Source organism: Pezoporus occidentalis, unplaced genomic scaffold (assembly GCF_034315485.1).
Source record: "Pezoporus occidentalis ecotype Australia unplaced genomic scaffold, CSIRO_AGI_Poc_V1 ctg162, whole genome shotgun sequence".
NCBI lineage: Eukaryota > Metazoa > Chordata > Aves > Psittaciformes > Psittacidae > Pezoporus > Pezoporus occidentalis.
In genome coordinates this window covers 1816137-1843317 of record NW_026913447.1, presented here as the reverse complement: position 1 = coordinate 1843317, position 27181 = coordinate 1816137, and the positions used below count along the sequence as shown (strand labels likewise).

Sequence of the window (27181 nt, the reverse complement as noted above, 5' to 3'; positions counted from 1 at the left end):
AACTTGTATTACCTACAACTTTGTGCAATCCAAAAGTTAATTGTTACACAGAATGAGGCATTTTCTGATTAGCAGGGGAATTAGCTGTGTTTAATTACTCCTCTGGTAATCTGGTTTATGGTGGTTTCCTTCAAGGCTAAGCTAATCAGTAGATAGAAAATCCTCCTACCCATCAGTGAAGACCAGACGGAATTCTTATATTATACAAGAGTAGGGGAGGGCTGGAAGGCTTTAGCTACTCTCATTTCCTAAGACTCTCTTAGCAAAGCACTGTAGAAGGGTGCTGCACTGACAGGTAAAAGCCGCTGCTCCTATCCCTCCCCAGAGACAGGCCGTGACTTCCCAAAGGGAAAGCACAGGCGCGGGGTGAGTAATGAGACAAAACATGTGTAAACAGGCTTTCAGTGCAGCAGTGCTGTCTGTGGAAGCCAGCGCCTGAGAAGGCAGTTATTATTAATGATGTAAAAAACCCACATTAAAAAGTAATCTAGATCGATTATTTATTTGGTGTTTTTTTTACCTGGGCTTGGCAAACACACTCACATGTCCTCACAGTGCTGCTGCACAGGTCTCTCGCAGGAGAACTGCTTTCGTAACACTGCCTTTTACTGTGCTTCCTCAGACATTGCCATCAATACAGTAAGGCCAGAGTAGTCACAAAGAAGACATGGGCTTCTCAAACTACGTTTCTCTTAGTACTTAGTAATTTTAAAACACAAAACCTGTTGTGTTTTTTAACTTTCAAAGGCCTTTTCCTCAGACTATTGCTCACTACAACTACCTGAAAGGAGGTTGTAGCGAGGTGAGGGTCAGTCTCTTCCCCCACGTAACTTGGTAAGACAAGAGGTAATGGCCTCGAGCTCGCCAGGGGAGGCATAGATTGGATATTAGAAACATTTCTTCACAGAGAGGGTGCTCAGGCATTGGAACAGGCTGCCCAAGGCAGTGGTGGAATCAGCATCCCTGAAGTGTTCAAAAACCATGTAGATGAGGTCCTCAGTGACATGGTTTAGTGGTGGAATTGGCAGTGCTCGGGCAAAGGTTGCACTTGACAATCTTAAAGGCCTTTTCCAACCTGTGATTCAAGACAAGTTCTGTGATTCAGACCACTTTAAGCCAGCTTCCCAGCGAGATACCATATCGAGGCCCACCTCAGTATTCCCCCTCAGCTAGAACAGAGGACAGCATCTGCCTCTAACGTGCACGCTGCCAGAGTACCGGAAAGCCGAGTGCACGGCGGAGGGGCGCAGGCGCTACCCCCCTGTGTCGGTGGAGGCGAGGCACGGCCTGAGGAGCCCCGGCCCCTCACTAGGTCCGGTGGCGCCAGACGGGAAAGCCGCGCACCCGCCTACGTGCCCCGCGCCCCGTCCCGCCCGCCGGACGCCGAGGAAAAGGCGGGGCAGCGGCGGGGGGAGGCAGCGGTACCACAGCGCGTCCGGCGCATGCGCATGTGTGCTGAGCGCCGCTCGGGCGCGGGGGCCGCCTGTGAGCGGGGTAGCGGGCGCCGGGCAGCGCTGCGCCCTCCCGGGCGGGCGGTGAGCCGGGACCATGTCCTCCGCGCGGCGCTTCTTCTGCGGCTATTTCTGCCTCGCCAGCCGCGCGGCCGCTCGCCGGTCCCTGCTGCTCTGCCAGCGGGCGGCGGGGCTGTCGCTGCTCGGCGGCACTCGCCGCCGCCTCCTCGCCCTCCGCGGGCTGAGTCCCGCCAGCGGCTCCGCGGCGGCAGGGCAGGGGGTGGCGGCGGGCGGCGGGTTCCGTCCGTCGCGGGTGGCGGTGGTGGTGAAAACGACGCGGTACGAGTTCGAGCAGCAGCGGTACCGCTACGCTGGGCTCTCCGAGGAGGACCTCAAGCAGCTGGTGAGCAGCGGAAGGGGGCGGCTGTCCCGGGCTGCCCTGGCGCTGCCGCCGCGGGGCCCCCGCTACGGAGCGGCCCGCCGCTGGGCCGGGGTGTCCCGAGCGGGCCTGGGGCCTCCCCCGGCCTTGTCTGGGGGCCAGGGCTGGTGAGATGGGGCGCGGCAGGGCGGCGGTGCCGGTCCTGCCTCCTCCCCAGGCCCCAGAGCCCGACCTGAGCTGGCGAGGAGAGCGGTGCAAGCAGCGCCGCTTAACTGCCCTTCGTTCATCTGTTGCAAGCTACCGGGGGATTTGTGTAGTAAGTGTGTTTGGGTTTTATCCTCGGAGTGATTCCAGCAGCCTTCAGAAGGCTCCAGGCTTTTCTTTCTACTATTTTAGAGACGTGCATTCTGAGGAAAGCACCATGTTGTGAAAATCCACTCTGAGATTTGGAAAGGAATCATTTCCTTCAGCTCCTTTGCACCCCATCCTTGCGTCGCTTCCTCTCTTCATCCTTAAGATATTTGTCTAATAACTCCTCTAGTTAAACAGACAGATCTCGCATTCACATCCATGTTGTCTTGCTACAGTTTTTAGACAAGCCTTTTTCGTTAGTCGTTAGGAAGCACTCAGTACAAAACCAAGTGACTGTTCCATTAATGAAGGTATACAAAAGAAAGAGTTAATAAGCACACCCACTTTTCATAGCTTCATCTCCACCAAGCTCAGTGATACCATCCTCCATATACCCTGTGACTCCCTGCTTCAGGTGCTCATCTGCCACTGGTACCTGCTTCACTTTGGTTGCCAGCAGTCTATGCAGGCAGGTCATGAGATCATATTATAGTCTTTATTCTGAGTAAGCCCATTAATTTGGGTCTGTCTAGTCTGCGGTCTCTTACAACTGTAAATGTTTTAGACCTCTTTCATTTGCAATGTTAGGATTAAGCTTTCAAATGTTTGTAATTTATGTAACAGAGACAACAGCTTTTATTGTGTAGCTTCAATTTGTAAAGCACTAGAATAAAAAGTACAGTATCTAAAGCAAGGTAGTTCTCACATTTTTCTGTATACTTAAGTTGATCATCCACATTCTATGGAATTCCTGTCCAAACATTTTTACATGATTTGGAAATCTCTCTAGTCAAATTTCCTGTAGGCACCAAATTTAATGTAGAAACATCAACCTGTATTCTTATTCTTATCTGCATACAGGTTCCTGTTGCTGATATGTCCCTGTGCTTCTGTTCGTACGGCAGCTGTGGAATAGCAATAACCCTCTCACAGTTCATCTCTCTGAGCCTGCCTTTCTGTCCTCATTTAAGCTTGAGGAAGCATTTCTTGCTCTTTAATACCGGGAATCAGTTCTCAGTGCACAGAGAAAACCAAGAAAAATGAAATGGCATTTGGTCACCTTTACCTAACTGGTTGTGTACAGGCAGGTCTGGGACAGTGAGTCAGTGATCTGTGTCGTTAGTGCTGTATGTCCCTAAAGGTGCTCTCAACTGAATGCAGTGATAGCTGCTGTTTCTCTTCTCACAAGAATGCACATTTTGCAGCATTGGCAACATCTAAAAGTCTGAAGATGCCTTTAAAGTAACTGAATGCACAGTGTCTAATTGTAGTAGTTGCAGAAACACTGTATAGAGTTTGTCCTTTAGGAGAGACTTGCAGGTGTAATTCTCCATAATTGGAAGAATTCTAGAATGTTTATTCTAGCACTGGTGCTTCTTTAAATCTAGCTTTCCCCTGAAAATACCTCAATGTGAGGAATTGCAGCAATAAAATTCATAGCAATGCCAGGCAGACAAAGCCTAAGTTGCCTAAGTACGTGTCTAGAAATATTAAGTTAGGCTTCTGCCATATGGGTGGGAATACAAAGATTCGTGCAAGAACACACTGTAAAGCTCTTCCAGAATTGTATTTTTGAAATAGGAAATGAGAGAGCGAAGAAATCCTCCTTACTGCCTGTTTCTTTTTCAGCTGACCTGTAAGAATGTCTGTGTTTACATTCTGCTGGGACTCCATCTCACGTTTTTTCCCCCTCAGGCTTTCTGTGCTGATGGCAGCCTCGGTAATTATTAGGTGAAGGTTCAGGAGACTCTTAACGCTCTCTCTTGTGGGCAGAGATCACTTCGTAGCAGAACGATTGCTGAAAAGTGTCCTTACCCCTCTGTGCCAGTCCTTTGCAGGCAGCCTGGGAACATGGCAAGGAGAGCGATGCATTCTGCCTCCTGAGGTTAGCTGCACTCTGTGCTCCCTGTGTCCCTGCTTCTCCTGGGGAGACTTAAGAAGCTGGTCCCAAGGCTGCTGGCCTCTGAGAAATGAGGTCAGATGCTGCCCTTGGACGTGCAGCAAGTCCCTGTTGCTACTGCCCTGAGCGATGCCCAGTTTATCCTAAACATTTGTGAATTAAAGCGGTTGTGAGTCTTGGCATTTGGGCTCAGTCACCCAAATGGCTGTGCAGAGGGCAGGGTGGAAGTCAAGGCTCATGTGAAAGTCTGCAGTTGGGATAGAGGAAAAGAATGAAAGCCAAGTGCACAGGAAAGGCTTGGCTCACCTTGCTGTTAGCTAACTCAGTTTGGTTAGGTATTTAGGGAAGATGAATAATTTAGCTATCCAAGCATACTTTAGATACAGTTTTAATTACCTTTGGAAGCGTCATGTCAGATTAGAAGTTATGTGGTTTTTGGTCTTAATTGAAGGAAAATGATTCAGTTTGTACCATAGATGATACTCTGTTGTGGCTGGTTTATGTGTCTGTTTGGAGTGGGGAGGGAGAGAAAGGAATTGAAGGCTTGGAACAAACTTTGGTTCTTTTGGACCACTGCAGCAAATTGTCAGGGTTGGTCATCTTAGAAATGTGAATTCATACAGCTTTCTTGAAAACTGGTATCTGTATGGAGAAAAGGTAACCTGTTAGCAGGATATTGCCTCCCCTGAAAAAGGTCCAGTGTGAACTCATTTTCAGTGTTGGGCACCAACAACATACTGAGCGTGGCTGGTCAGGAAGGATTGCCTCTCAGGAAGTTGGAGAGCTTCAGCTGAAGCTGGCATGTCCTTGTATACCAAAATAAGACCAAAGAACTGTGGAGCTTGTTCCTTCTGTGGTGTTTTTCTGTCGTAAGAGGAGTCTGGAAAATGATGGAAACAAATAAATGGGTTGTAGTAATTCCTTTTTCCATGACATTTTCTTTTTTTTCTAGCCCACCGTTCCAATATACTCAGCTATACATAGCAAAGAGATGCAAAAGTAGGGCATTTTAATGTACATGAATTAAACGTCATAGATTATCTCATCAAACATCTGGTACTTTATATAGCTGAAAAAGGCTGCTTTTTGGAAGTGACTTTAGTATTGGTTTTATGTGCTTAAAGAGTTGTGTTTATGACATTATTTGGTGCACTGCTGAATTAATGAGAACTGAGGGTTGCACTGGGTTTTGGAAACCTGCTGCAGCAGTTACTGCTCTGTTTATAGTTAACACAGCAATTTTCTCTTCATTTGCCTTTGAATTACAGCCTTATGGTTAAAATGGCAATAATACTTTAATGTGGTAGATGAAGAATGAGAAAATAGTTTATGGCATTTTTACTTTTGTTCCTATATAGATAAAGCTCTTGCCCCCAAGCAGCATTTCTGTAAAGCTTCAGGAACATAATATTGCCAGTTTTGTTTACCAAGTGAAGAAATTGTTGATGTTGGCTGCTACAGAAGTAGTGGCATACAAAATGCTACAATATGCAAAACACTTCATAATCATTATAGCAGATATTAAGGCAGTATTTGAAAGGCTGCTCTAATGAAAATGAAGGGTTTAAGTTGCTGAAGAAAATGATGAGGAAAGTATAAGGAAAAAGATTTTTCTAGTTAAAGCGTCCCACTGGGTCCCTACAGAACAAGGGGTGACATAGCAAACTGATAGAAGCCTAGCAGATGGCCAGGAGCAGTAATGGGAACAGTTCTGAGCAACTGAGAGCTCCTGCTTAGTACATCAGTCAACAGTAGACAGGCAAAGTGTTAGTCAGGTAACACCAGCCTTATCTTCGTTTTACAGTAGGTAGACCTACTGCGTTGGTTAACCTACCACATTTTTTATAAGCAAGCAATTAATGGCCTGTATGGTACGACTGGATGCGTTTAATGCTTCTAGTGCAAAGGCAGGTAGAACACACTTCCTGTTTTACGAAGTTTGAGAAGTTTAAATCAAGCCACTTCTGTGAAAGCATAGAATGGTTTGGGTTAGAAGGAACCTGAAAGATCATCTAGTTCTAGCTCCCTGTCATGAACAGGAACACCATGCACTAGACCAGGTTGTTCACAGCCCCATCCAGCCTGGCTCTGAACACTGCCAGGGATGGGGCAGCCACAGCTTCTCTGGGCAACCTGTGCCAATGTCTCAGCACTCTCATAGTGAAGAATTTCTTCCTAATATCTAACCTAATAAATCTATTCTCATTTTAAATCCATTACTCCCTGTCCTATCACTACACTCTCTGATAGAGAGTTCCTCCCCATCTTTCTTGTAGGCCCCCTTTAGGTACTGGAGGGCTTTTACAAGGTCTCCCCAGGGCCTTCTCTACTCCAGGTTGAACAAGCCCAGCTCTCGCAGCCTGTCTTCACAGGAGAGGTGCTCCAGCAAAGCTGTTTCTAGTTCAAAATTTAACACTTTTGGAAAAAAACATTTCCCCATATTCCTGTTAAATGTTTGTTTATTTTAAAACTGAGAGCACTGACTTGTGGTTAATACAGAGTGACAGGTTTTGAAAATACAGGATTTTTAATAGTGCTGCGCGCTGCTTAGAAATGGTTAAATGATTATACTTGTAGTTGTCGTAGTATTTTCCCTTGCTAGTTTAAAATTCAAACTTCTGTGTTTAGCTGTGGCTCTCTAAATCCATTTATTTGGTGATTCTTTGTAGATATCGGGTAGGTGGGAAAGCAGTGATGTGTTCTTGTTTTCCTGCATGTGTAGCCAAGTTCATTGTGGAAATTTGTGGAAGTAATCATTTCTAGATCAGTGCTTTTTATTTCACGCTGGACAACATCCACGTTGCTGTTTTGAGAGAGCATACTGTTTATCCTAATGCTTAGGTTAGCAATGCCGGTGAGACTTGGCTACGACTTTTCCCTGTCCTCTAAATCAAGGATCATAATCCACATATGTGGACAACAGTGGGTGTTCGGATATTGCTTGGCTTCAGGTTGCTTCTATATTTGTGGTTAGATGCTATGTCCTCATTGCACAGCATTGTTCCTGGAGGGCCAGCATTGCTTGGGGTCAGTGGACTCAGAATTCAAAGCCGATGGGGTGAGACTTGCCAGAGGTCAGGGCTGAGACTCCAGAGGAGGGCAGTCAAGTCAGTGTGTTTTGCCTAAATGACTGTTAAGGGAGCTCTGTGGGAAACAACTCTTTCACTAAAAAAGGATTCAGGCCAGAAGATACAAGAAAAGATTGTTTGATTGTTTTGGGCATTCAGTCTAGATCTTTCCTCCTTCAGGCTCCTAAGGAAAAATAACTCCCATCACAGAACATGTTCTGCTCACCTGAGTGTGTTTTCCAATGCAAATTCTTCTGGCAGCCTGCTTTGCATTTCATTTCTGATGTGAGGTTTAAGGACGCTACTAAAGTTATGCCTGAATGTATTTTTGGCCAGTTTGTCCCTATTTTTGTATGCTAATGTGCTTTTAGCTAGAATAGCTGTTGTGTATATATTCATGTGTTTGATTTTACAGTCTTGCGTGCTATTGAGGTCAGATTAATAGGCCTAAGTCTCCACGAGTACTTCTGCTTTTGTTCGCTTTTGCTAATGCCACCCATAGCTGACTACCCTTGTGCTGTGATGTGACATTTCCTGTACGTTTTATTCCTAGTTTTTCCTGTTCTAGGAGCCTCAGCAAATGGGACTCCATAGCTAATGCTGTGTTTCCTGTGTGTTTATAGACACATAACCAGTAACTTCGATTCATCATTACTTTCAGTTTCCTTTCTAGTCAAGAAGAAATCACATAATCTGCATTGCAGGGCTCCAGACCTATGTGTGGTCCTTCATGTAGGCTTTTAAAGCTTCAACACTGAGAAATGCCAGGTACTCCAGTTTGAAGATTTAGAGCTCTGTAGGAATATAATTTTTGTTTTCTAGCCCTCGTCTAGAAAGTAAGTCTGCAGTCTGGCAACTTCTGGAAAAGGCTCAAAAGCCTGTGAGAGATTCATTACACTGCCTTTGCTGTGAGATAAAAGATCTCTGACCAAGTTGAAAGATAGCATGCTGACAAATTAGCCAAATAAATGAGCTACATAAAATTGCAAGATGGGGTTTGCAGTTTTCATTGTGTGTGAAATAGCCTGTAGAAGTAGCAACTTGACAAACGTATGCTGCAGCAGCAGTTTGCATATCAGGTGCTTATGTTTCATTCACAACAGATAGTTCCAGCGAAAGCTTGAATGGGAACTCTGATTTTAGTAACATGGTTGATTTTTTTGAGATTATTTGCTGTGGGTTTCTTGTTTTTTTCTGGTGGCAAAGCAAGGTCAATTTGTGCTTTGAATCTGCAACTGAAAATCCTTCTTGTAGCAAATTAAATCTGTGGTGCTCAGCGGCAGATATTGCCTGTGGGATGTGAATACCTTCTTTTCTCCACTCCACTTTTTCCTTTCTGCCCCAGATGGATCATGAGAGGCCGACAGCAGACCCAGCAACAGGTAGTGCTGTAACTGGTCATAGCCTTGTGGTCTCTCTTCCTCCCCCCAGCAGCACAGTTCAAGTTCCCAGTGCAAGACTACGTTCTGTGGCAGAGCAAGAGGTGTATGGGCATGTGCAAACATTGTAGCTGGGGAGTAGAAACAAAGAGTTTAAGTGTGTGAGGCACTTAATGCGACATGACACCCCATACCTTAGTAAACCAGTATTAAAAAGCTAAGTAAAGATGACCTGAAAGCTTTGTCTGGATGTTTTTTCATCACCCACATGTTTATCTGTGTGACCAAGGACAGCTGACAGCTGCTCCCACTGCCTGCCTGTAGCGCTGTTGGTGGCATCCAGGCAAAGTCTGTGAGCCCTTCTGTTGGAGGTAGTTTCTTGGTCCCAGCTGTGATAGCACCTGAAGATTTTGTTCTGCAAGTTAATCTTGCAGATTCTGCTGGGCAGAACAGCAATACCACTCCAGAATGGCCAATTCCATTCTTTATTGCAATTTCTTCAGCACTGAGTCTGTCTTTGTGCTTAGCTCATGGTTGGATTTCTTGACATCAGAGGGCGTCAGATAAAGAAAGATTGCATTTGTTGGGTTGCAGTTAACTGTAATTCTCATATCCTGGCAGTCTTCTACCCTTTGATATGGAGTTCTGTGTTGCATGTCTATGGAAATGGGGTTAGATGAGGCTGTGTGGTACCACTTTCTTTTGGGAAGGGTATGCAACTTGGAGTAAAGGCACTTGAAAAAATTGCTGGAAGTGCCTATTCAAAGTTTCTGGCACAGATGAATTTCTCTACACAAACACTAGGAGGAGTTTAGTTTCTGTGATGGTAAATTGGTTTTAACGGGTTGGAGAAAAGAAGGCGATGATTGTAGAAATTCAGGCTAGAAGGAGCCTTAGGAGATCATCTAATCTAGCCTGCTGCTTAAAGCAGGATCACTTTTGTTATGAATATATGTTAAACTCCTTTTGCTTCACATCCTTTGCATTTCCCTTTCTTCTTGCTTGATCTCCATGCAAACACATATTTGGCAGTCCCAGCCCCAGATGAGCACACTGAGGTGAAGAACAAATGCATATAGATGGTGGCCGAATTACTCGCACAAACACCTGCTGCTGCAAAAAAAAAATCTAATCTTCAGCCATCAGTCTCCTCTGCCTGCTCAGAATTGTCTATGTATGCAAAACCACAAAATATTTCCATAGTCTAACAAGTGTGTCAGGATTAAGTATTTAAATTCTCTGGATTCCAAGAAGAACAAGGCTAGAAAGAAACTGCTAAATGCAGTTTGTCTTGTTACTGATGAGAGTTTGCTTAAAAAGCCTGGTCTGTGATCCAAGGGGCAGTGTCAAATGTAGTCTGATAGATTGTCCTTAAGGTTTTCTGACAGGGGAAATGTCACCTTTGTCAACCCTTGGCAGTCTTCTGTTTTAGCTCAAATACAATTTGAATTCTAATGCTCTACATCAAAGATTCTTGTTTTCATAATTATCATTCCTGTTGCTTTTTCTGTTGTTCTCTTTCTCTGCAGCAAAATATTTGTAGTTCTTAAAATAATTAAGTAACTATCTGCTTGCTTTTAGAACATGACAGGAGTATAGTTAGTATAACTATTGATGTACATTTACCTACTCATAGATTTTACTTAGCAGATTCAGAGAAAGCAAAGTGTCTGAAGTGGTGTAATAGCATACTTGTTTTTAAGGGCTCTACACAGTTATACAAGGTCTGTGATTCTTGGCTGCTGTGGCCATGTAACTCATTTAATGAACTAGTCAATGTAAGCTGGCTGGAATGTATGTAGAGATGTAATGAATAGAATGCTTATAAAATACATGTCTCTGCTGAGATGAAATACATGCTTATTTATTGCTTCTTCTCAAGGGCACTTACTGTAGTGATTAAGGTCTACAAAACCAATTTGTGTCTTACAGCTTGCCTTAAAGGGATCTAACTATGCTGGTCTGCTGGAGCGGCATCGCATTCATACAAAAAATGTGGAGCATCTTGTAGACAGTTTACGGTAAGAATGAGAATTTCAGCCATGGTGCAGCTCTCCATGGATTGTGTAAAATAACAAAAGGAAGGACTCACTCATACTTTTTCTGCACTTTGCAGGAATGAGAGGATAGAAGTTCGCCTTGTTAAACGTCGAGAATATAATGAAGAGACAGTTCGGTGGGCAGATGCGGTTATATCAGCAGGAGGTATGACTCTATAAAAGGAAAGCATTAATTTCAGTATACACAACATATGTAATCTCTTTTCACAGGTACATTTTCCAAAAATATTTTGCAGTGTGTGAAGCATCTGAGATATGCACATTTTGAAATCTAATTGCTTATCTAATTGTCAGGAAATGTGACAAAATGCGATGGTTGTGGCCATCTTCTCTAACTGTAAGGTGTAAAACTGTAGGACTAGGAAGTGAATCCCAGCACATCGCCACTTTGGAAATGCTTGTTTTGTGCATAACAATATAAACTGTGTGATTTACTATAGTTTTCAACCAAAGAGGTTAAAATATTTGCTGTTATCCAATTATAACCCTACTCTTTGGTTTGTGGAGACTAACATACTGCCTTTTCCTTCTCTTGGCTCGAACTGTCTTTCTTGCTTTCACACTTAATTCCAGTGGCTGGAGTATCTAGTTTGGTGGTAGAGGTAATAGTATGCAACTACTGAGCAGCCTGATTAGAGCTTTTTCAATGAACCAACAGAGCAACTAACGTGTTTATTTTTAATGTTGTTTTGCAGTAGTTCATTCAGTGTTATTTTTGTGATTTGCTGCAAAAAATGCCCAGTGTCTGGTCTCTAACATAATGTTCAATCTTTTGTGGCACTGCTCTGCCTTTTTCTCCTCCTCGCTGGGTCCACTTTGCCCTTAGCTACTGCTTACCATGCAGAACAGGTAGAAGAGGGTATGTGTATTCCTGAAGCATCCTGTATATTTCAAAGAACTCCTCTAAGGTGGAGATGAAAGTGCCAATGTGACTGTGGCAACATTTGTCATGGTTGTGAAAAAGCCAGTCTTAAGAGCTTGCATCTTGGTGCAAAAACTAATTCAGGTTAGTTGTCCTTGTGTTTACAGACAGAAAAGAATACCAGTATCTGCAGAAGCTAGTAACACTTAAAGATTTCTACTTCACAGTTTTATCCAAGACTTCTTTTCCAAGGGTGCCTGTTTGGGTTCAACTAAGACCTTTAAATTGTGCCTTCTAGAAGATCAGTTGAGATAGAACTAAGTCCTTGGTTTTGTGTGATTCACAGTAAAATTTGGTATTGTTTCCTGTGTTCTGTATCTTTGATTAGCAATACTTTCTAAATTTATTAGATCTCTTTTCAAACTTACTTCTGCCAAACTCAGCTGCCTGGGCATGTATAGCTGTTAAATAAGTTGTACATTTTCCAGTCACATTTGCCATGTTGGAATTCAGTTGTCACTGTTCTACTTTTAAAAAGTCCCAGTAGTTTTGTGTTCTATTTTTGTGCAGCTTACCTGATCAATTGTGGAGATAAAGGCACACAGTGGTAATACTGCAGTATACCCGAGACTATTTTGTTTGTGATCCTAGAATGTGAAGTGAAACTAACTTTAGTTTTGGTTTATCTGTAGGTGATGGTACAATGTTGTTGGCTGCCAGTAAGGTCTTTGATAAATCCAAACCCGTGATTGGTGTAAATACTGATCCTGAAAGGTAAAACCACATTTGGGAAAACAATGCTTTGTTTAATATCAGGCACAACATGCATCTATTTTATGATGCATGGAGACATGCTTGTAGCACTTGGCAGCGTAAATAGCTGTTCCAGTGGATTGCGGATATCAAATGAACCTGTTGTTTTAATAGTAAAGTTTCCACAATGAGTTACCCGTCTCATCTGAGGGGAAATTACGTAGTATTGAATAAGCATGACTGTGTTAAATTGCCACACTTGTTTCCCCACAGCAGTGTAACACTTGCACCTAGTTAACTTGTATTACTAACCAGGCGTGGCAGTATAGAGCAGAGAGAGGAAAAGGGATGTGACAAACCAAACCAAATGTGGTTCCTGAGCGCACAGAAACCTGGCTTCTTCATGGAGAAGGTGAAGTCTATTGGAAATCCAGCAGGGCCTCAGATTAAAAAGTTTGTTTTGGTTTCTTCTTGTAAACAATGTCATACCTCAGAGAATGCAGTCTCTTCAGCCAGTTAATGGCATTTAGTTGTCCTATTATAAACTCCACAAAAGTTGCATCCACCTAGCTGTAAGATTGATTTGGGCAGGTGGATGCAGTGTATTAGCACTGCCTGGTTGGTATAATCTTCAAATGTACACAAGTAAAACTCAGAATTTACTGAATTTCTGTCTGCTGAAATTTTCAGATTTATGTTTCTGCTTTTGATGTTGCCAATTAATGTAACCTTAGTAGATAAGAGTGGTGGACAAAGGTTTGAATTCTTTCCATACTCTTTTCCTCGTCCAAAACTTTTCAAATGCAGTGGATACATATTTTTACAGTGTCAAGCCTGAATAGCAGGGTTCAAATAACAAGTGCCTGCAAGTTATCAAGTGTCACTCATGACAGGGGAGTAGTGTTTTGTCTCCTGGCTTTGATGTGAGATTTTTTTGATCTTAGGAATGTTGCCTACCTGTCTTATGTCACTAACTTGTGTGTAAATAGAGGAAAGTTTCTTCCTAACTTGCAAGATTTATTGAGCTTGAATTCCTTGCCAGAACTATGATGATAGGAACTATATTAGTACCTACCTATTTCTGCAGGATTACTAGTTGAACAGCTATTTTTCAGTGGAAATGTGGGAGAAATATGCTGTGTCACACGCATAGACCATGGGAGCTGAAAGAGGTTGTATTGTTGCTGCTGTGCTATTTCTGTGAGAATAGCATAGGTTCATAAGGGTCAAAGTGTAACTTTGCTTTATGTTGGAGAAAGAGATGTTTATTTTGTTTTTTAAAGGAGCCAAACCTTAATAGATACCCTACCATTTTCATTGTCCTTTTTTGCTGCCAGATCGGAAGGTCACCTGTGCTTGCCTGTGAGATACACACACTCATTTCCTGAAGCACTACAGAAGCTTTATCGTGGTGAGTTCAGGTAGGATTCACTGATCTTTGGTTTCCCAAAACACATTACGACTGGAAAATACTTAATGATTACGAATTTTTAAGAAACAGATAATGCTTAGTAAAATCTTTATGCCTCAAATTGTAAATTCTGTACAGATGTTTACCGTGCTGAAAAGAGGGTGTGTGTTTGAGTGAGATTGGAATACAAAGGATAAAATTGACTGGCAGTTACAGCAAACACTTTTGTCATGACCTTCAGTAATTGATTTTCTTTTCTGACTTAGCAAATTCATAAATGAGGAACTGCATTTTTGTAAATGGTATATTGGTTTACATCCTTTAAGACTCAAAAGCATATGTAATATAGTGATGGGCCATACTAATAGAAGCTAATGAAGCCTATATATTTAGGAAATGGGCAGTGTTGCATTTGGGTTTTTGGTGATTAAGGTAGAGTGGCTTAAATTCTGTTGACAGATCAAGTGTAAAGCAAAGCTTTTTTTTATGCTGAAGATAGCTTGATGTTTTCAGTACAAGATATTCTTAAAAGAATCTCACTGGAATTAAGAAACAACCTGAATTTTAAAGGACAGACTAAGGAAGAGGTTTTTATTAGCTATTTGAAGAAATATTGTTCTGTGGTATATTAACATTCCAGAATACTTTTATGACTGCAAACCATCAAACAGAAATAAGTAATTCATGTGGAATGTATTGCAGTTGGGTTTTGTTTATACTTCCAGCACATTTAATTTGTATCTTGAAGCGTAACTGTACTTATGCCGTATATAAATTCTGAAATGAGGTGAATACAGTAATCAGGATCAATTTTGAGTAACTGAAGGAGTTTCAGTATGTATTGTTAAATGAAAAGGTACTTTCAACTTGCATATTCAGAGACTTAGAAAACAGAGGCTTTTAACACTATCATGCTAAGCTGCATAGGTAAAGCTGGTCCTGGTAATGCAGGTAACCTCCCTTGATGGGAGGGGATAGGCACTTCCAATGTTTTGTTGGATGCCATTTTATATTTTTGTTACTGACCCTCCTGTTGTTGCTCATAATGAAGCTGAAGCCTCACCAGAATGAAACATAAAGTATCCCCCTGGTTATTTTTCCAGAATAACAGGAACTGATGTTTTTGAGCAGGGACCTGACTGTTTCACTTGGCAGTTCTCAGATTTATATGTCCCTAAGGAAACTTTAACATACATGGGTAACTGGATTAGCCTGTCTGGAAGAGCTTCTGATGGCTCAAGAGTTATGTAAGGGCAGTGAGATAGCAGAGACTGGAAAAGGGAATTGTCTTTTCATCTTATCCTTGAGGTGTCAGTGCAACGATATGTGTAAGCAGTTCCCTTGTAGTCACATGAAACAGCCAACATTACTGAGTTACAGATTTATAAAGGACAAGCTATGTTGGTTTTGTTTCGAGGGTCAGTGGTGTAACAGGATCTCAGAGTATGGGTATTATAGGAGTCCTATTTTCTAATTTTATAAGGGTTTTGTCATGTTCTAGTATGAGTATTGTAAGGAGGCTAGCATAATGATACTCATCACATGCTGTCTGCCTGAATTTCTAAAAGCATACTTTGAATCTAAGGGTAAATAAGCAGTTATACTAAGGATGTGTTGAATAAGGCAATACCAGGATGGCAATGAGGAAAAATGAGTAATCTAGTCATATAAAGCACAAGTGTTTCTTGTTGTAATTTCAGGAAACTTGTATACTGTCATCGAGCTGTCAATGTGTGAACTGGGAAAAGATGTGCTCATAACACTTCCTTGTGATTTGCTTTCTTAATCAAAACTAGTGTTCTATTTTGTTTTATATAATCTCTTAAATTGTCAGAGGAAAAAATTAATTGATCCCTCCCCTAGAAGAAATAGGAAATCTGAATTGTTGTATGTTAAGGAAGAATATTTTTTATATCATTCTCTTTCTTAATTTGAATTCTTCATAAGTTCCAAGGCTAGGAGAGAGTCTTAAAATATGAGGATACTTGTGGCCCTTACGTGTGAAGGGGTGGTTAGAGTTGTTTTTCTGGATATCTACAAAAACAAACAGAAGATGGTAAAAATACACCATTTATTGCTGCGAGAGTTTGTTGTTCTCAAAATCACTGCATCAGTCATGAACTCATAAATTAGGATCACATGTCTAAAAAGGTGAGCTCTTATGTATAATGTTTGAAGACTACTTTTGGCCAGTGTGCTTTTATTTTACACACACAAAAACATGAACTAGCAAATTGGTAAGTGTAGCATATTTACATTTTAGTGTGAGTAATTTCCTGAATCTAGAAACTGTAGTGGAATCTGTAGAACTTGAAATATGACTTTGAGTATATTTAACTTAAAGGTGCTCTGCTCTGAGAGTGAAGACTCTGGTCCTAGTGTTGTAATAAATATTTCATCTACTGACACCAATTTCTTCTCCTCTCTAAGGTGGCAATGGCGGCAAAGAATCCGACTGTATCTTGAAGGAACTGGTATTAACCCAGTCCCTGTAGATTTACATGAACAACAGCTAAGCCAAGAGCAACACAGCAGGGCTCACATAAATGAAAGATTCCAGGATCAAAGTAGGTTAAAATCTGACAAGGATATAATAATTTTGCTATGATAACTTGGAATGTTATGCTTGGGGTTACTATAGACACCACATGAACATTTTACCATGGATTTAGCTGCTCCACACTTAAAGTGTGTTAGTGTACCTGCACGCATGCTCTTAACTTGTGCTACATTTGATAGGCTACTTTGCAATTGAAAAAGCTGGTCACAGACTGTCAGAAAGCAAATGAGAAATTAGAAGTTATAGTTAGAAGTGAGAATTTCTCCCTGGGTAAATCTTCCGTCATCAGACACCTTTGACAGTTTTCTTTGTCATGGATTGAGGACGCATGATTCTATCTTTAACCTGTGTCTAGCACTTTCTCACTGAGAGGTCTTTTGTCAACATGAACAATTTGTTAATTCCCCTTAATTACCCTGTGGTATAAAGTCTGATTCCTTGAACTTTATCAGAAATGTCTGTTAAGTCACTGTCAGCGAATTTAACAAGGCTAAGTTACTGGCAGAAGACTTCAGTCTGTCTGGTTACTCTGAGTTTTCAAGGAAAGTAATGTCAGGACACAAGTATTGTCACCTTATTGACCTTGGTTTGAGTATCTGTAGTCTCCAGTAAAGGGCAAGGACTGGCTGCACACTATATCGGTGAAAAATTGAGTCCTTGAAGAAGATGGAAGACTATGTCTAGAGTGCAAACAAAGGCAGCAGAATGTGTCCTTCAGTGAGTTGTGAATTGGTTTTGAATATTTGGGGTTTAGAGCCATGATTCAAAACTGTTAATATTTTATATCTGCAGGATCCGACATTTCTGGTCCACATCTTTTACCAGTGAGAGCCCTCAACGAAGTCTTCATTGGGGAATCTCTTTCATCCAGGTATGTTTAATTATTTGTTGTTGCAGTAAGGCACAGTTGACTTTATTTTTACGACATAGCAATGAACAATCGATGATGTCTTTGCTGTCAAATTTCAGTTCTAGTCCATAAATGTATTGTTGGTGATTACAAAGTGTATTTTCAGAGATGTAAGTGCAGTCATGTTAATTTGTGGTTTTCTACCTTGCTGTCTGACCATTCTATCATCTTTCCTTATTCCTGGCTGTTTGCTTCATTGGTTTACTCCTTTCCTGCTTTGTTCTTAGGAAACGAAATGCTTTCACTTACTATCTTTACAGTGGATTGGAGATTTAGTTGTCTGTGCTTAAACTGCCTCATGCATCTCCTGTTAAGTATCTTTTCATAAGCTTTTAGCCTGACCAAGCAGAAATAGTTTTTAATATGACCAGGTACTGTTTTCCCTGCCTCTCTGTCATTAGAGCAAAGGCATCAGCCTGCTTTTGTAAGAAGCTCTGTTATTGTGGGAAAATACTTTTTTTGTTGTTTTATGAAATTAGTTTGAATCAAATCCTGGTACTGCATTATCCAGCATACCTTTGGCTGTCCTTTCTGTCCTCAAGATCAGTGTATTTCTGCCAGTAACAGGAAAGCTGTGGACAATATGGCTCTATAGGAAAGGAGTTAAAACATGATCCTTGGTCAGGATTTGACCAAATTTACTTGTATCTTCTATCTCTTTCCCCTTTATTCTGCATCTTTAAAATCCAAAACAACCTAAGTTGTTTAGAGTAACATCTTGTTGTTTGTGCAGTGCCTGGGACACTTTGATTGCTGCTGGAAACAATATAAATGTTCCATGAGTGCTTCATCTTCCAGCTGGACTGCAGCCTCAGATGAGCAGAAGGAATTAGTCTCAGAGATAGAAACTTTGCTCTCTATTAAGTTAAACCTAATTTTATCAAGATTTTTAAAGGTTTCCTTAACACACAGTGAGAGAGGAGCACAAAGCTGCTTCCCAATACTTTGTAATAGCCCTCTTCTGAGTGTCACCGATACGTTGTGTTCTTTGGTTCCAGTATATTTAAGAAGCATTTAGGAGCACAGTGTGTGTAGGAACAAACCTCAGTAAGAGCACCTTGCACTTGAAGACTAAATAATGATGTCACTCAGATGACTTTTCTGTAAAGCATGAGTCTGCTATATATTAAGACAAAATAACTGTAGGTGCTTCTTCCAAGGTCTTACTCTGCATGTTAGTTAAGAAAACAAGGAAACTGAAGGAAATGGAGAGGGAAAAAAACCAAACTGAAGTTTCATACCCAGGTTGCAAAAATTATCTTAAACTGACTTAAGCTGTGCACCTGCATTCTTAATTTGCTTCCAGTTCTTTCATCTTCCCATGTTCTCAAGAGCAAGTATACAAAATCTCCTTGGTTACTAAGAATCTAAACTGTGACACCAAATATTCAAGAAGTGTATTTCCTAGTTGATCCGGACTTAAATATTCATCATATAAAACAGCTCAGTTATGCTCTTCTACTAAGGTGAAACTCAGACATGCTGAACACAGGGAATGTAGTGTTTTTCTAAGATGGTATCTTAATCTGAAGACTACATCATACTGTTTGAATTAGGCACTTATGAACATCAACAGCTTTAGTTTGTAAATATACTCCTGGATGTTCTGAAGTGTTCAGAGACTGGTTTCTCTATGCCTAACATTAGAAATCTGCTGATAATATAAGTAATACCTTGCAGAATTATGGCTACGCCCCAAGACTTACTACATCTGGGTTTTATGAAGAATTTTCCCTGGAGAGAAATATAAGCCTTCCGACTGTTGTAAAACTAAAACTGTTTGTGAAGAATCACAGTGGATTTTTAATTACTAAAGCAATCAAGGATTCAGCTTGAGACCATTTTATTACTTGCTGATGATGGAGTACCTTACTTCTTAGTGTTCCCTCGTATAATTTTATGGGACCAAATCACAGCATAAACACAGGTTTTCAGTAGTTCAACAATTACACAAGGAAGTTAATGTATTTATAGTTTCATTTGTAAGTCCAGCAAACCCTGCTGGACTTGAAGCTGCTGGAATGAAACTATTCCCTAATGAACCACAGAGGTTTTTGTGTATAATTTAATAGGAAGAGTGGCTGTAGAAAAACTGCCACTGTTCATGCTGAAAATCACTTTTGTCCATTATAAAAATGCTGTAAAACAGTGAATCAAAAGCGGCTGCCAAATGGGAAACACTGCAAAGACTATGAAATTGTCCAGATTTGAAATTAGCTGCTCTAAATTTTTATGTCCCTGATAAGGCTGTGTGTTCTGTCTTATTCAGGGAGAACTTTAAATCCTGCAAACCCAGTTTTAAATTCTCGCTTCATAGGGCCTCCTATTATGAGATATCAGTTGATGATGGTCCTTGGGAAAAACAGAAGAGTTCGGGACTTAATGTGTGTACTGGAACAGGATCGAAAGCATGGTAAGTACATGTTGCTGCTTTGATATAAAACATCACTTCAGATAAGCTAGATGGATCTATTTTCTTGAAGCATTTTGTCCATTCTGAGACTCTCCTGAGCTATGACTAAGTTAGTGCTTATATTCTAATATTCTCACTGCTGGTATGGTCCAAAGCTGTTTCTGGGGTATGAAAAGAGCAGAGCACCCCTCATTTATGTGTATGGGAAGAATTGAAAGGGTGAGTAGCTGAGGCATTGAGATAGAAGTTTACCTTAGGTGTAATTTTGGTGGAAGAGGTTGCATGCCTCTGAGATGAATGATTGGGGTGGCAAGGGAAAGAGATTCTGCTCTTCCTTGCAGAGCATATTGGGGGGATCTCTGGACTGCTCTTGTTGGCTAAAATTAAAATGCTTAGATGAAGTAGCCTGGAAAACTTCTAAAAACCTAACCTCTAACAAGAATAGGAAAAAGTGTACTTGGAAACAGATTTAAGTGTTCTCTGGCACATCTGCTGTCCATTCTCCTTCCAAGCCTCTTGCCTGTTTGAAATTTAATTAAAATGGCACAGTCTCTTTGCCAAAGTTTTCCCCTTAAACAAAGACAGCATATCTAAGCAGATCTGTGCTAGCTTAATCAGAGGGCTAAATCAAACAAGCTACGGTACTGCTTATAAGTCTAAATCAATTTAGTTTTGAGATTTCAGAGACCTGTACAGTGAGAGCCTCTTTCATTTGGAAGTCTGACTGTGCTTATAGTTTAAAGTTGTACAACAAATCTTGGATTTATGTGGCAGGCTAAGATGAGCTAAAACTGAAGCTTTTAATGAAATTCAAAAATGAATAGTCATGTTGTAACCATGGTTACTGGGTTTTACTCTTCATTGTAATTCAGAATTTTGTATTCAGTCAGCATAACATAGTCCTGGAGGCTGCCAAGGATGAAATTGGCACACTGCTAGAGTAACTTTCCTAGTGTTCAGTACCTTGGGACTGTATGATCTTAGTTCAATGCTGCTCTGGATTTCATCTGCTCATATACTCCCTACTGAGCAATGCCAGAACCAGGGACCAAACTCCAGGGTTGCCCATCTCCACTGCTGTAATCAGTGTATACTGCTGGATGTCTCTAAACTGCGCCAAGCCTCAGTGGAGCGATCTTCCTTAGCCAGCGTTTTAAGGGGTCTCCTGGGATTTCAGGCTTCAGACTAAAATGCATCTAAATATCCAAGTGCTTCCTTCAGCTGCCAAAACTTGCATAAAAGGATATCTAGTTGAGGGAAAGAACAGTGTCAAACTCAGTTTCTTGCTAGCATCTGCTCAGGCTTGCAGGTAGGCAGTAAGAGAAAGAGTCTCGGACAACCACCCTCAGCAGTTCTGTAGTCAGATATACAGCAGTTGTCTGTTGCAGTCTGAAGTGGTTTAGTGCCATGACAGAAGTATTTTTAACCTGTATTGAGACCTGGGCACCTGAGATGTGCACAGTAATGCTATACAGAAGCTGTGATTACCTAATCCCAGTGGAGCTTGGGCACAGGACTTTTGTTGGAATTCAGCCTTAGTCCAGACTGAGGTTTTATGCTGACTTGCTTTGCATCCAAATGTGGCAAATGCAAAAATGCCTGATCTGACAGTTCCTTTTTTCTGTACACAGATTCTTGTGAGATTAAAGCCCACACCTTAGGATATAGAAAAAGAAGCATAATATTTGTAAAGAAGTGTTGGGTCCCATAAATAAGAACTAACAAAAGGTATTAATCAGCAAGAGGTGAATAGGAGGGATAAGAACACACAAAGTCTGTAAAACTGTCATGCAGTGTGTTTTTTAATGGAGACTTAAATCAGCAATTATTTGGGTTTTAAGGCAGGAGGATTATTGGTAAGGATACTACATCCTGTGTGTCATGCTGCTCTTTTCTGGAGAGTTACCTAAAGGTTTATTAAGGTTTACAAAGCCACAGGTAGATGTAAAACCAAGAGTCAATTTAAAGGTTTTGGTTTATTTTATTTTTTTTCTTTCTTCCTAATGTTGAATATAGTTCTTTATGCAAGATTTTTTGTTTTGGTTTTCTCCCCAGTTTTACTGTTTAGTAAACAAGACGTGTGATTCTCTGTCTAGGTCCTATAATATTAACAAGATAGCACAACAAGCTGTTGAAGAGGTCCTTAATATCGGTGAGTGAACAGTATGGCATTACTCGCCAAGCTTATATAAACACCTATCTAATTGGGTCTCTTTCTTTTGGCTTAACAGCAAAAAAGCAAGGAAGTTTGAATATGCCATTGAACACAGAACTAGTACAGAAAGGTTAGTGAAAAAGGCAAGATTTCTTTAAGGTATTTTAACTTTGACCAGTTAATTTTGTTTGTACTCTTAATACTGCTTTCAGTATTTAGTACTCTTGCAATATTAGTGTTTCTTGCAAACATTATTTAGGCACATTTGGTGAAAAATGTCTGACTCGATATGAAAGCACTTACTTAGACTTTCATATATATTGATCTTCAGGAGAATTTCTGTTCTAAGATTAGAGACACATATTTAATCACCTGAAGAGAGCTGTTGAGTGTCATGCAATAGAATTAAAAAGAATTTTCTGTAAAATTAATTTTTTATTTGCAGGTGAAGGCTATTAAACATATGTTGAGACTCAGTATTCCATCTTATAAGGGAAGCTGCTCTTTCCTGGAGGATTGTGTATCTCTGAGAATAACTGATATTTTCAGGAAAAACTAATGCATGATTTCTCTGTTTACAGTAACAAATGATTACAATGAGTCCTTGGTCTACAGTCCAGAAGAACCAAAGATGTTTTTCAGTGTTCGAGAACCTATTGTAAACAGAGTTTTCTCAAGTAGCCGGCAGCGTGGCTTCTCTTCAAAGTAAGTGTTGGCTGTAGCAGTCACTGAAAAGGCTTCATTCTGTGTATTTGCCAAAGTAGGAGTAACCTGGGAGTTTCCCTTGAAGTGTCTCAACATCCAATTTGGGTTGTGTTTTGATGGCCTTGAGTATTGTTCTTAAAACAACAGGAAGAAAATGTGGGCAGGTTATGTTATGCCTTTTTAATGTTCAATCCATTCATAATCTTACAGAATAGAAGAATCTCACTGTGCCCACTTTTGGGTGAGTGCCATTTCCCTCAGTATGTCACGCAGGCATTGACAAGCTGGAGTGAATTCAGGAAAGGGCCAGTGAAATGATGAGGGGCCAAAACACATGATCTATAAAGGAGAGGCCTGGATGAGAACACACTAAGCAGAATGGATCCAGTTGCTGTCTTCAGCTACCAGTTGATGGTTACAGAGGAGTCAGAGTTAAACTCTTTTCAGAGCAAAATAGGGGGCAACAGCCATGATTTCACAGGATGAAATATTCTGACTTAGAAAAAAAGGAAAAATATGTCAGAGTGAGAATTGTCAAGCAGTGGAACAGGTTGCCCAAAGACTGTGCTATCACCGTCCTTGGAGATACTCAAAACTTGCTTTGGCAAGGCCCTAAGCCATCTAGTCTGCCTTTGAAGTAAGGGCTGCTTTAAGTGGAAAGATGGACTGTATGCCCTTCCAAACTAAATTATTTGTCATTTTAGCTTATGTGTGAATACCTGTGAGGCACATCTTCCCATTTTTTCCTTTTTTAAATAGAATTTGCTGCCTGTTATAGTTGATCGTTAGCTCTTGATACTACACATCTCCCCATTGCTGTTCTGTATCTTTTTTGGCGTAGTAGCTGCCCAGAGTGAAATGGACGAGTGGAACATGCCTCCAAGTTCTTCTGCAGTGTCCAGACTAAGCTGTGTTTTAGTGATGCACATGCCAATTAAGCTTTGACACTGTGGCTGTGCTTCCAAGTTTTTCATATTTGTGAAAGAGGTGTCTTCCTGAAAATTTAAGTTACTGGCTAACTGTTGATTAAATCTGGGAGATGACAACATTGTCTAGACCAAGGCCCAAGTCAAAAACAGTCAAGCACATCCACGTAATAAGATTGCACTCTTGCAGCTGCTCTGGCATAATGACTATTGGTTTCTACCTAGCAAATTTGGAGAAGTTTTTACTTACTTGCTTTCTACATATATGAAAGGACAAATTACAATGGTTAATTTTCCTTTTAAACGTAAGAGGAAGATGCTGAATAGCTTTGTTCTGTCTTGTCCAACTCTGAAAATGCTGTCTTATAATCAATTAGCCTGAAGATATAGTAGTCAAACTCTAATATTGACAGTAAAATGCTGTTTATGGTGTTGCCTATATATGATGTTGCCTGCCAAGCATTCTGACTTTCAACTTTGTGTTTGAAATTACTTTCCCTTGTCTCTGGGAATGATTCATGTAACAAAATTAGACCATATTAATATCCAAAATTATTTGAATCTTAAGCATTGAAACTGCATGTTCTGCTTCAATTTATGGTTCTAATGTTGAAACTTTCCTGTAGAAGATTAAGTAAACAACTATTAAATGGCATCATCAGTAGCTTTATTTAAAACATACACCTAAACTACAGCTTTCACAATATCAAATGTTACGTTACAGGCTGTCCTGAGCCTCTTGGAGCAATAGTCTCCATTTGAACAAGTCCTGCAGTCCTCTCTGGACTCTTTGCTAAGTCTGTACAAAGTATTGATAGGCTGGGGGATTGTGGTGCTAGTACCATGATAAATTCTTCTCTTAAGTATCCTCCTATATGGTTAAGCGTTTACTGACCTACGCTTATCCAAAAATCAGTTTTACTGTTCAGGTAAGTGCTTCTGTGAAATACTTTATTTTTTTAAGCTATTTTGTGAGTACTTATTTTTTGTGGTTTTGCAGGGTCTGTGTCCGTTCCCGCTGTTGGGATGCATGTATGGTAATAGATGGAGGAACATCTTTTGAGTTCAATGATGGGGCTATAGCTTCAATAGTGATTGATACAGAGGATGCACTGTGCACTGTTCTGCTGGAAGAATGAAGGACACTAGTGTCTTCTGCTGAAACAACTTTGCATCCAGAGAGGGAACTCCTGGGGATAGACAGCACATCATAATGCTGCATTATGTTGGAAGTTGACCTTTCTGGATGCAAGAGTATTTGGAGGAAGTTTGAGATGCTTTTCATTCCTTTGGGTTAGGGAAACATTAGCCTGATTTTTAGCTCTTTTTGCATCTGGTGTGAAAGAAATGTATCTGAAGTCACACCACTAACCTCAGTGAAAACTGACATTGTCACTTGTAAGGCAAACATGAAAGAATATACTTTTAAACACAGGTAGATGGGTTCAGGTATTAAGTCAGTAGCATTAAGTATCCAGATGTACATTTTTCTAGTAACAGTCAGGGACTGATGAAACTAAACCCCTTCATATATATACTTTTATAGAAAAGTTGACTGTCAATCTAGCAATTTGATGCAAGGACATATAGATTTTGGTAAATCCTGATGTTGATGTAATAGAAATGGAAATACAGACTTTTTGTATGCTTTTCAAAAATTTTACAACTTTGTAGTTTCTTACAATTTGTGACTTTTTTTTTTTCTCTTCCAATATTTTTTCTACTTTGTAGATTCACATCAGAAGTAAAAATCAGGTTTAATCACATCTTGAATAAGGTAGCTCTTTTCTTTTTGGCTAGAGTTGGAACTGAAACCTAAGGGCATTATTAAGCCCTTTCATAAAAATACATAAAATATAAGAAACATCTGAAGTAAGATATACTCCTTCACTGAATGGATTAGTTGGCTAGTGGGTGTTCACAGTGTGTTCAGTAGTGTATGTAGGTGGCTATAATTAAAAAAGATATTTGGCCTTAGTAAGTTGAATGGTTTGGAATTGAAGAAGAATGAGATGTGCTGGGTGCTAGTAGTTGGAGCACAAGCTCATAACTATATGTACCTGGTTTTCCAGATATGGGTTTTTAAATTCCACAAAAAGTTTAAATTTCCAGTCCTATGTGGAATTTTACTGATACTTAATTGGCAACAAGTTAATTTCAATTTTATATGCCTCTGATCATGAGATAGGTAAGCAGGTTGGCAATAGTAAAAAAGCTCAGACGAGGAAGTCACTTTAGATAATGTTTTAGACAAACTGTGAACTGTGACTGCCTTTGAAAGTCTGTGCTGATAATTGCATAGATAAGAGGGCAGAATTTGATGAAATGAAGATTCTTACACAGGAACTCTTCTGCTACATGACTTGAAACAAGTTTACTTGTCCTGTCTACTACCAATCTAGTCCCAAAAGTGAGTTTTCTAACTACTTTTGAATGAAGAGACTTCTGTAACAGATGTTCTCAGGGCTAATGGAAATGTTCTCCAGTGTGGCCAGTATTTATTGCCGAACAAAATGTAAACTGATCTCTATAGGTAAAGAAATCGGATAAACTGTTTTTTTCCTTCTACTGTTTTAAGCATTTGTATTCACTCTAAACCAGAATTTAAAGAAAATTGATTTGACCAGACCATTCAATTTTAGGAAAATGTGATATTGATGGAGCTTTTTGAGTAAGCTGTCACTGTTTATGTATGTTTCACCTTTTAAGTGTGCTACAGATTGAGTTATTTACACTCTCTGCTTGAGTTATCACAATTGCAGACCAGAAGGGGAAAATCAAAGTAGCCAAATAACTCTTTCATAACTTTGTAAGTTCAGGAACTATCAGAATAAAGCTGTTAATGCCTGAAATTATTTGCAAAACTGGTCTAAATGTAAAGATGCAAAAGACTAATCTTTTAGAAAGTTGTCTACACAGAGACTGGGGTGTGTCAGTTATTCCTAATCCATCTGTAACCATTTAAGGATGGTTTATGTGCCTCTGTCTCATACACTAGTCAATATACTGTTAAGATTCAACACCCCCCTCCAATGCCATTGTGTTGAAAGTCATAAATAAATGATTTTTATGACCAACTTATGACTTTCTAGGACTTTACCAGTGTGTTAGATCAGAGGTTTAGGTATTGAAAGTGTACTAAAATACCTGCATAGACAAATTCTTGGCAGAGACCTTGTTTAGAGACATTTGTGTGCTTTAATGTATTAATAGAGACTGATTAGTCTGATCAAGGTGTGTATGTTCAGACTTAATGATGCCTGTCATTCCTTGTTACGAATGCTGAGACTAAAAGACAATGTTTTCAGACCCTGAAGACTCAAAGTATGATCTGTTTAGGGCTTAGGAAGAGATTTCAGAGTCAGATTCCTAATTTACATAGCAAAATGCAAAGCTGACCTACTCATGAGTGGCCTCTACTGGTTTTGGCTATGTTTAATTGCACTTCTGTTGAAGCATTTACTGGTGAATGCTTGATTTAAGTAACCACGATGATTCAGAGATCTATAATAGATAAACAGTAAGCAGCTACCTTTTTTATTAAAGAATTGTAGAATCCTTTTTAAGGTTCCTTTATTACAAAGGATTTGCAGTACAGACACCTTACCTGGTAGACAGTATTCTGTGACAGGACTGAGTATTGGTTTAACACTGATTTAATCTGGCTGACTGGCAGTGAATTCTACACCTTTTCTACCTGCAGAATCAGATACATGGTCTTTTCATTTAATGCCAGTCCACAATGTGTTCTGCTAAACTAGACCTGTCATTCTTTGCTTTTTTTTTAAAAAGTGGTGTATGCATTATATAATAAAAGAATAAAAACATCATAGATGCAAGAAGTTGTCCTGTGCTTTATTTCAACTTTCAAAAGCGTTTCAGGTGTTAAGCTTCTTTT

General features: G+C 40.2%; 1 protein-coding gene and 1 long non-coding RNA gene across 4 annotated transcripts; both read left to right on the top strand.

Annotated features, from left to right (window-relative positions):
- Nucleotides 1–1453: 1453 nt before the first annotated feature.
- On the top strand, nucleotides 1454–27064 carry NADK2 (NAD kinase 2, mitochondrial). Of its 3 annotated transcripts, none has more exons than XM_062612937.1 (12): nucleotides 1454–1854; nucleotides 10461–10549; nucleotides 10645–10733; nucleotides 12143–12224; nucleotides 13541–13624; nucleotides 16045–16181; nucleotides 16967–17045; nucleotides 19402–19497; nucleotides 21594–21649; nucleotides 21729–21782; nucleotides 22234–22357; nucleotides 24284–27064. In XM_062612937.1, exons 1-12 carry the CDS (start codon nucleotides 1549–1551, stop codon nucleotides 24420–24422), a joined length of 1335 nt encoding a protein of 444 aa, XP_062468921.1. In that variant the 5' UTR covers nucleotides 1454–1548; the 3' UTR covers nucleotides 24423–27064. The 3 variants fall into 3 exon arrangements, with proteins under 3 accessions (XP_062468921.1, XP_062468919.1, XP_062468922.1); XM_062612935.1 differs by having other exon boundaries at nucleotides 19354–19497; XM_062612938.1 differs by lacking the exon at nucleotides 21729–21782 and having other exon boundaries at nucleotides 19354–19497.
- LOC134160690 (uncharacterized) lies at nucleotides 1868–2875 on the top strand. Its single transcript, XR_009963658.1, has 2 exons — nucleotides 1868–2146; nucleotides 2227–2875. It is a non-coding gene; the product is annotated as an uncharacterized LOC134160690 (long non-coding RNA).
- Nucleotides 27065–27181: the final 117 nt, after the last annotated feature.

Bases quoted from the DNA above. Each gene is read 5' to 3' on its own strand.
- NADK2 (XM_062612935.1), top strand. From the start codon at position 1,549: ATGTCCTCCGCGCGGCGCTTCTTCTGCGGCTATTTCTGCCTCGCCAGC. The intron at 10,550-10,644 runs GTAAGAATGAGA...TGCACTTTGCAG, and splicing joins CATCTTGTAGACAGTTTACG to GAATGAGAGGATAGAAGTTC. The intron at 22,358-24,283 runs GTAAGTGTTGGC...GTGGTTTTGCAG, and splicing joins CAGCGTGGCTTCTCTTCAAA to GGTCTGTGTCCGTTCCCGCT.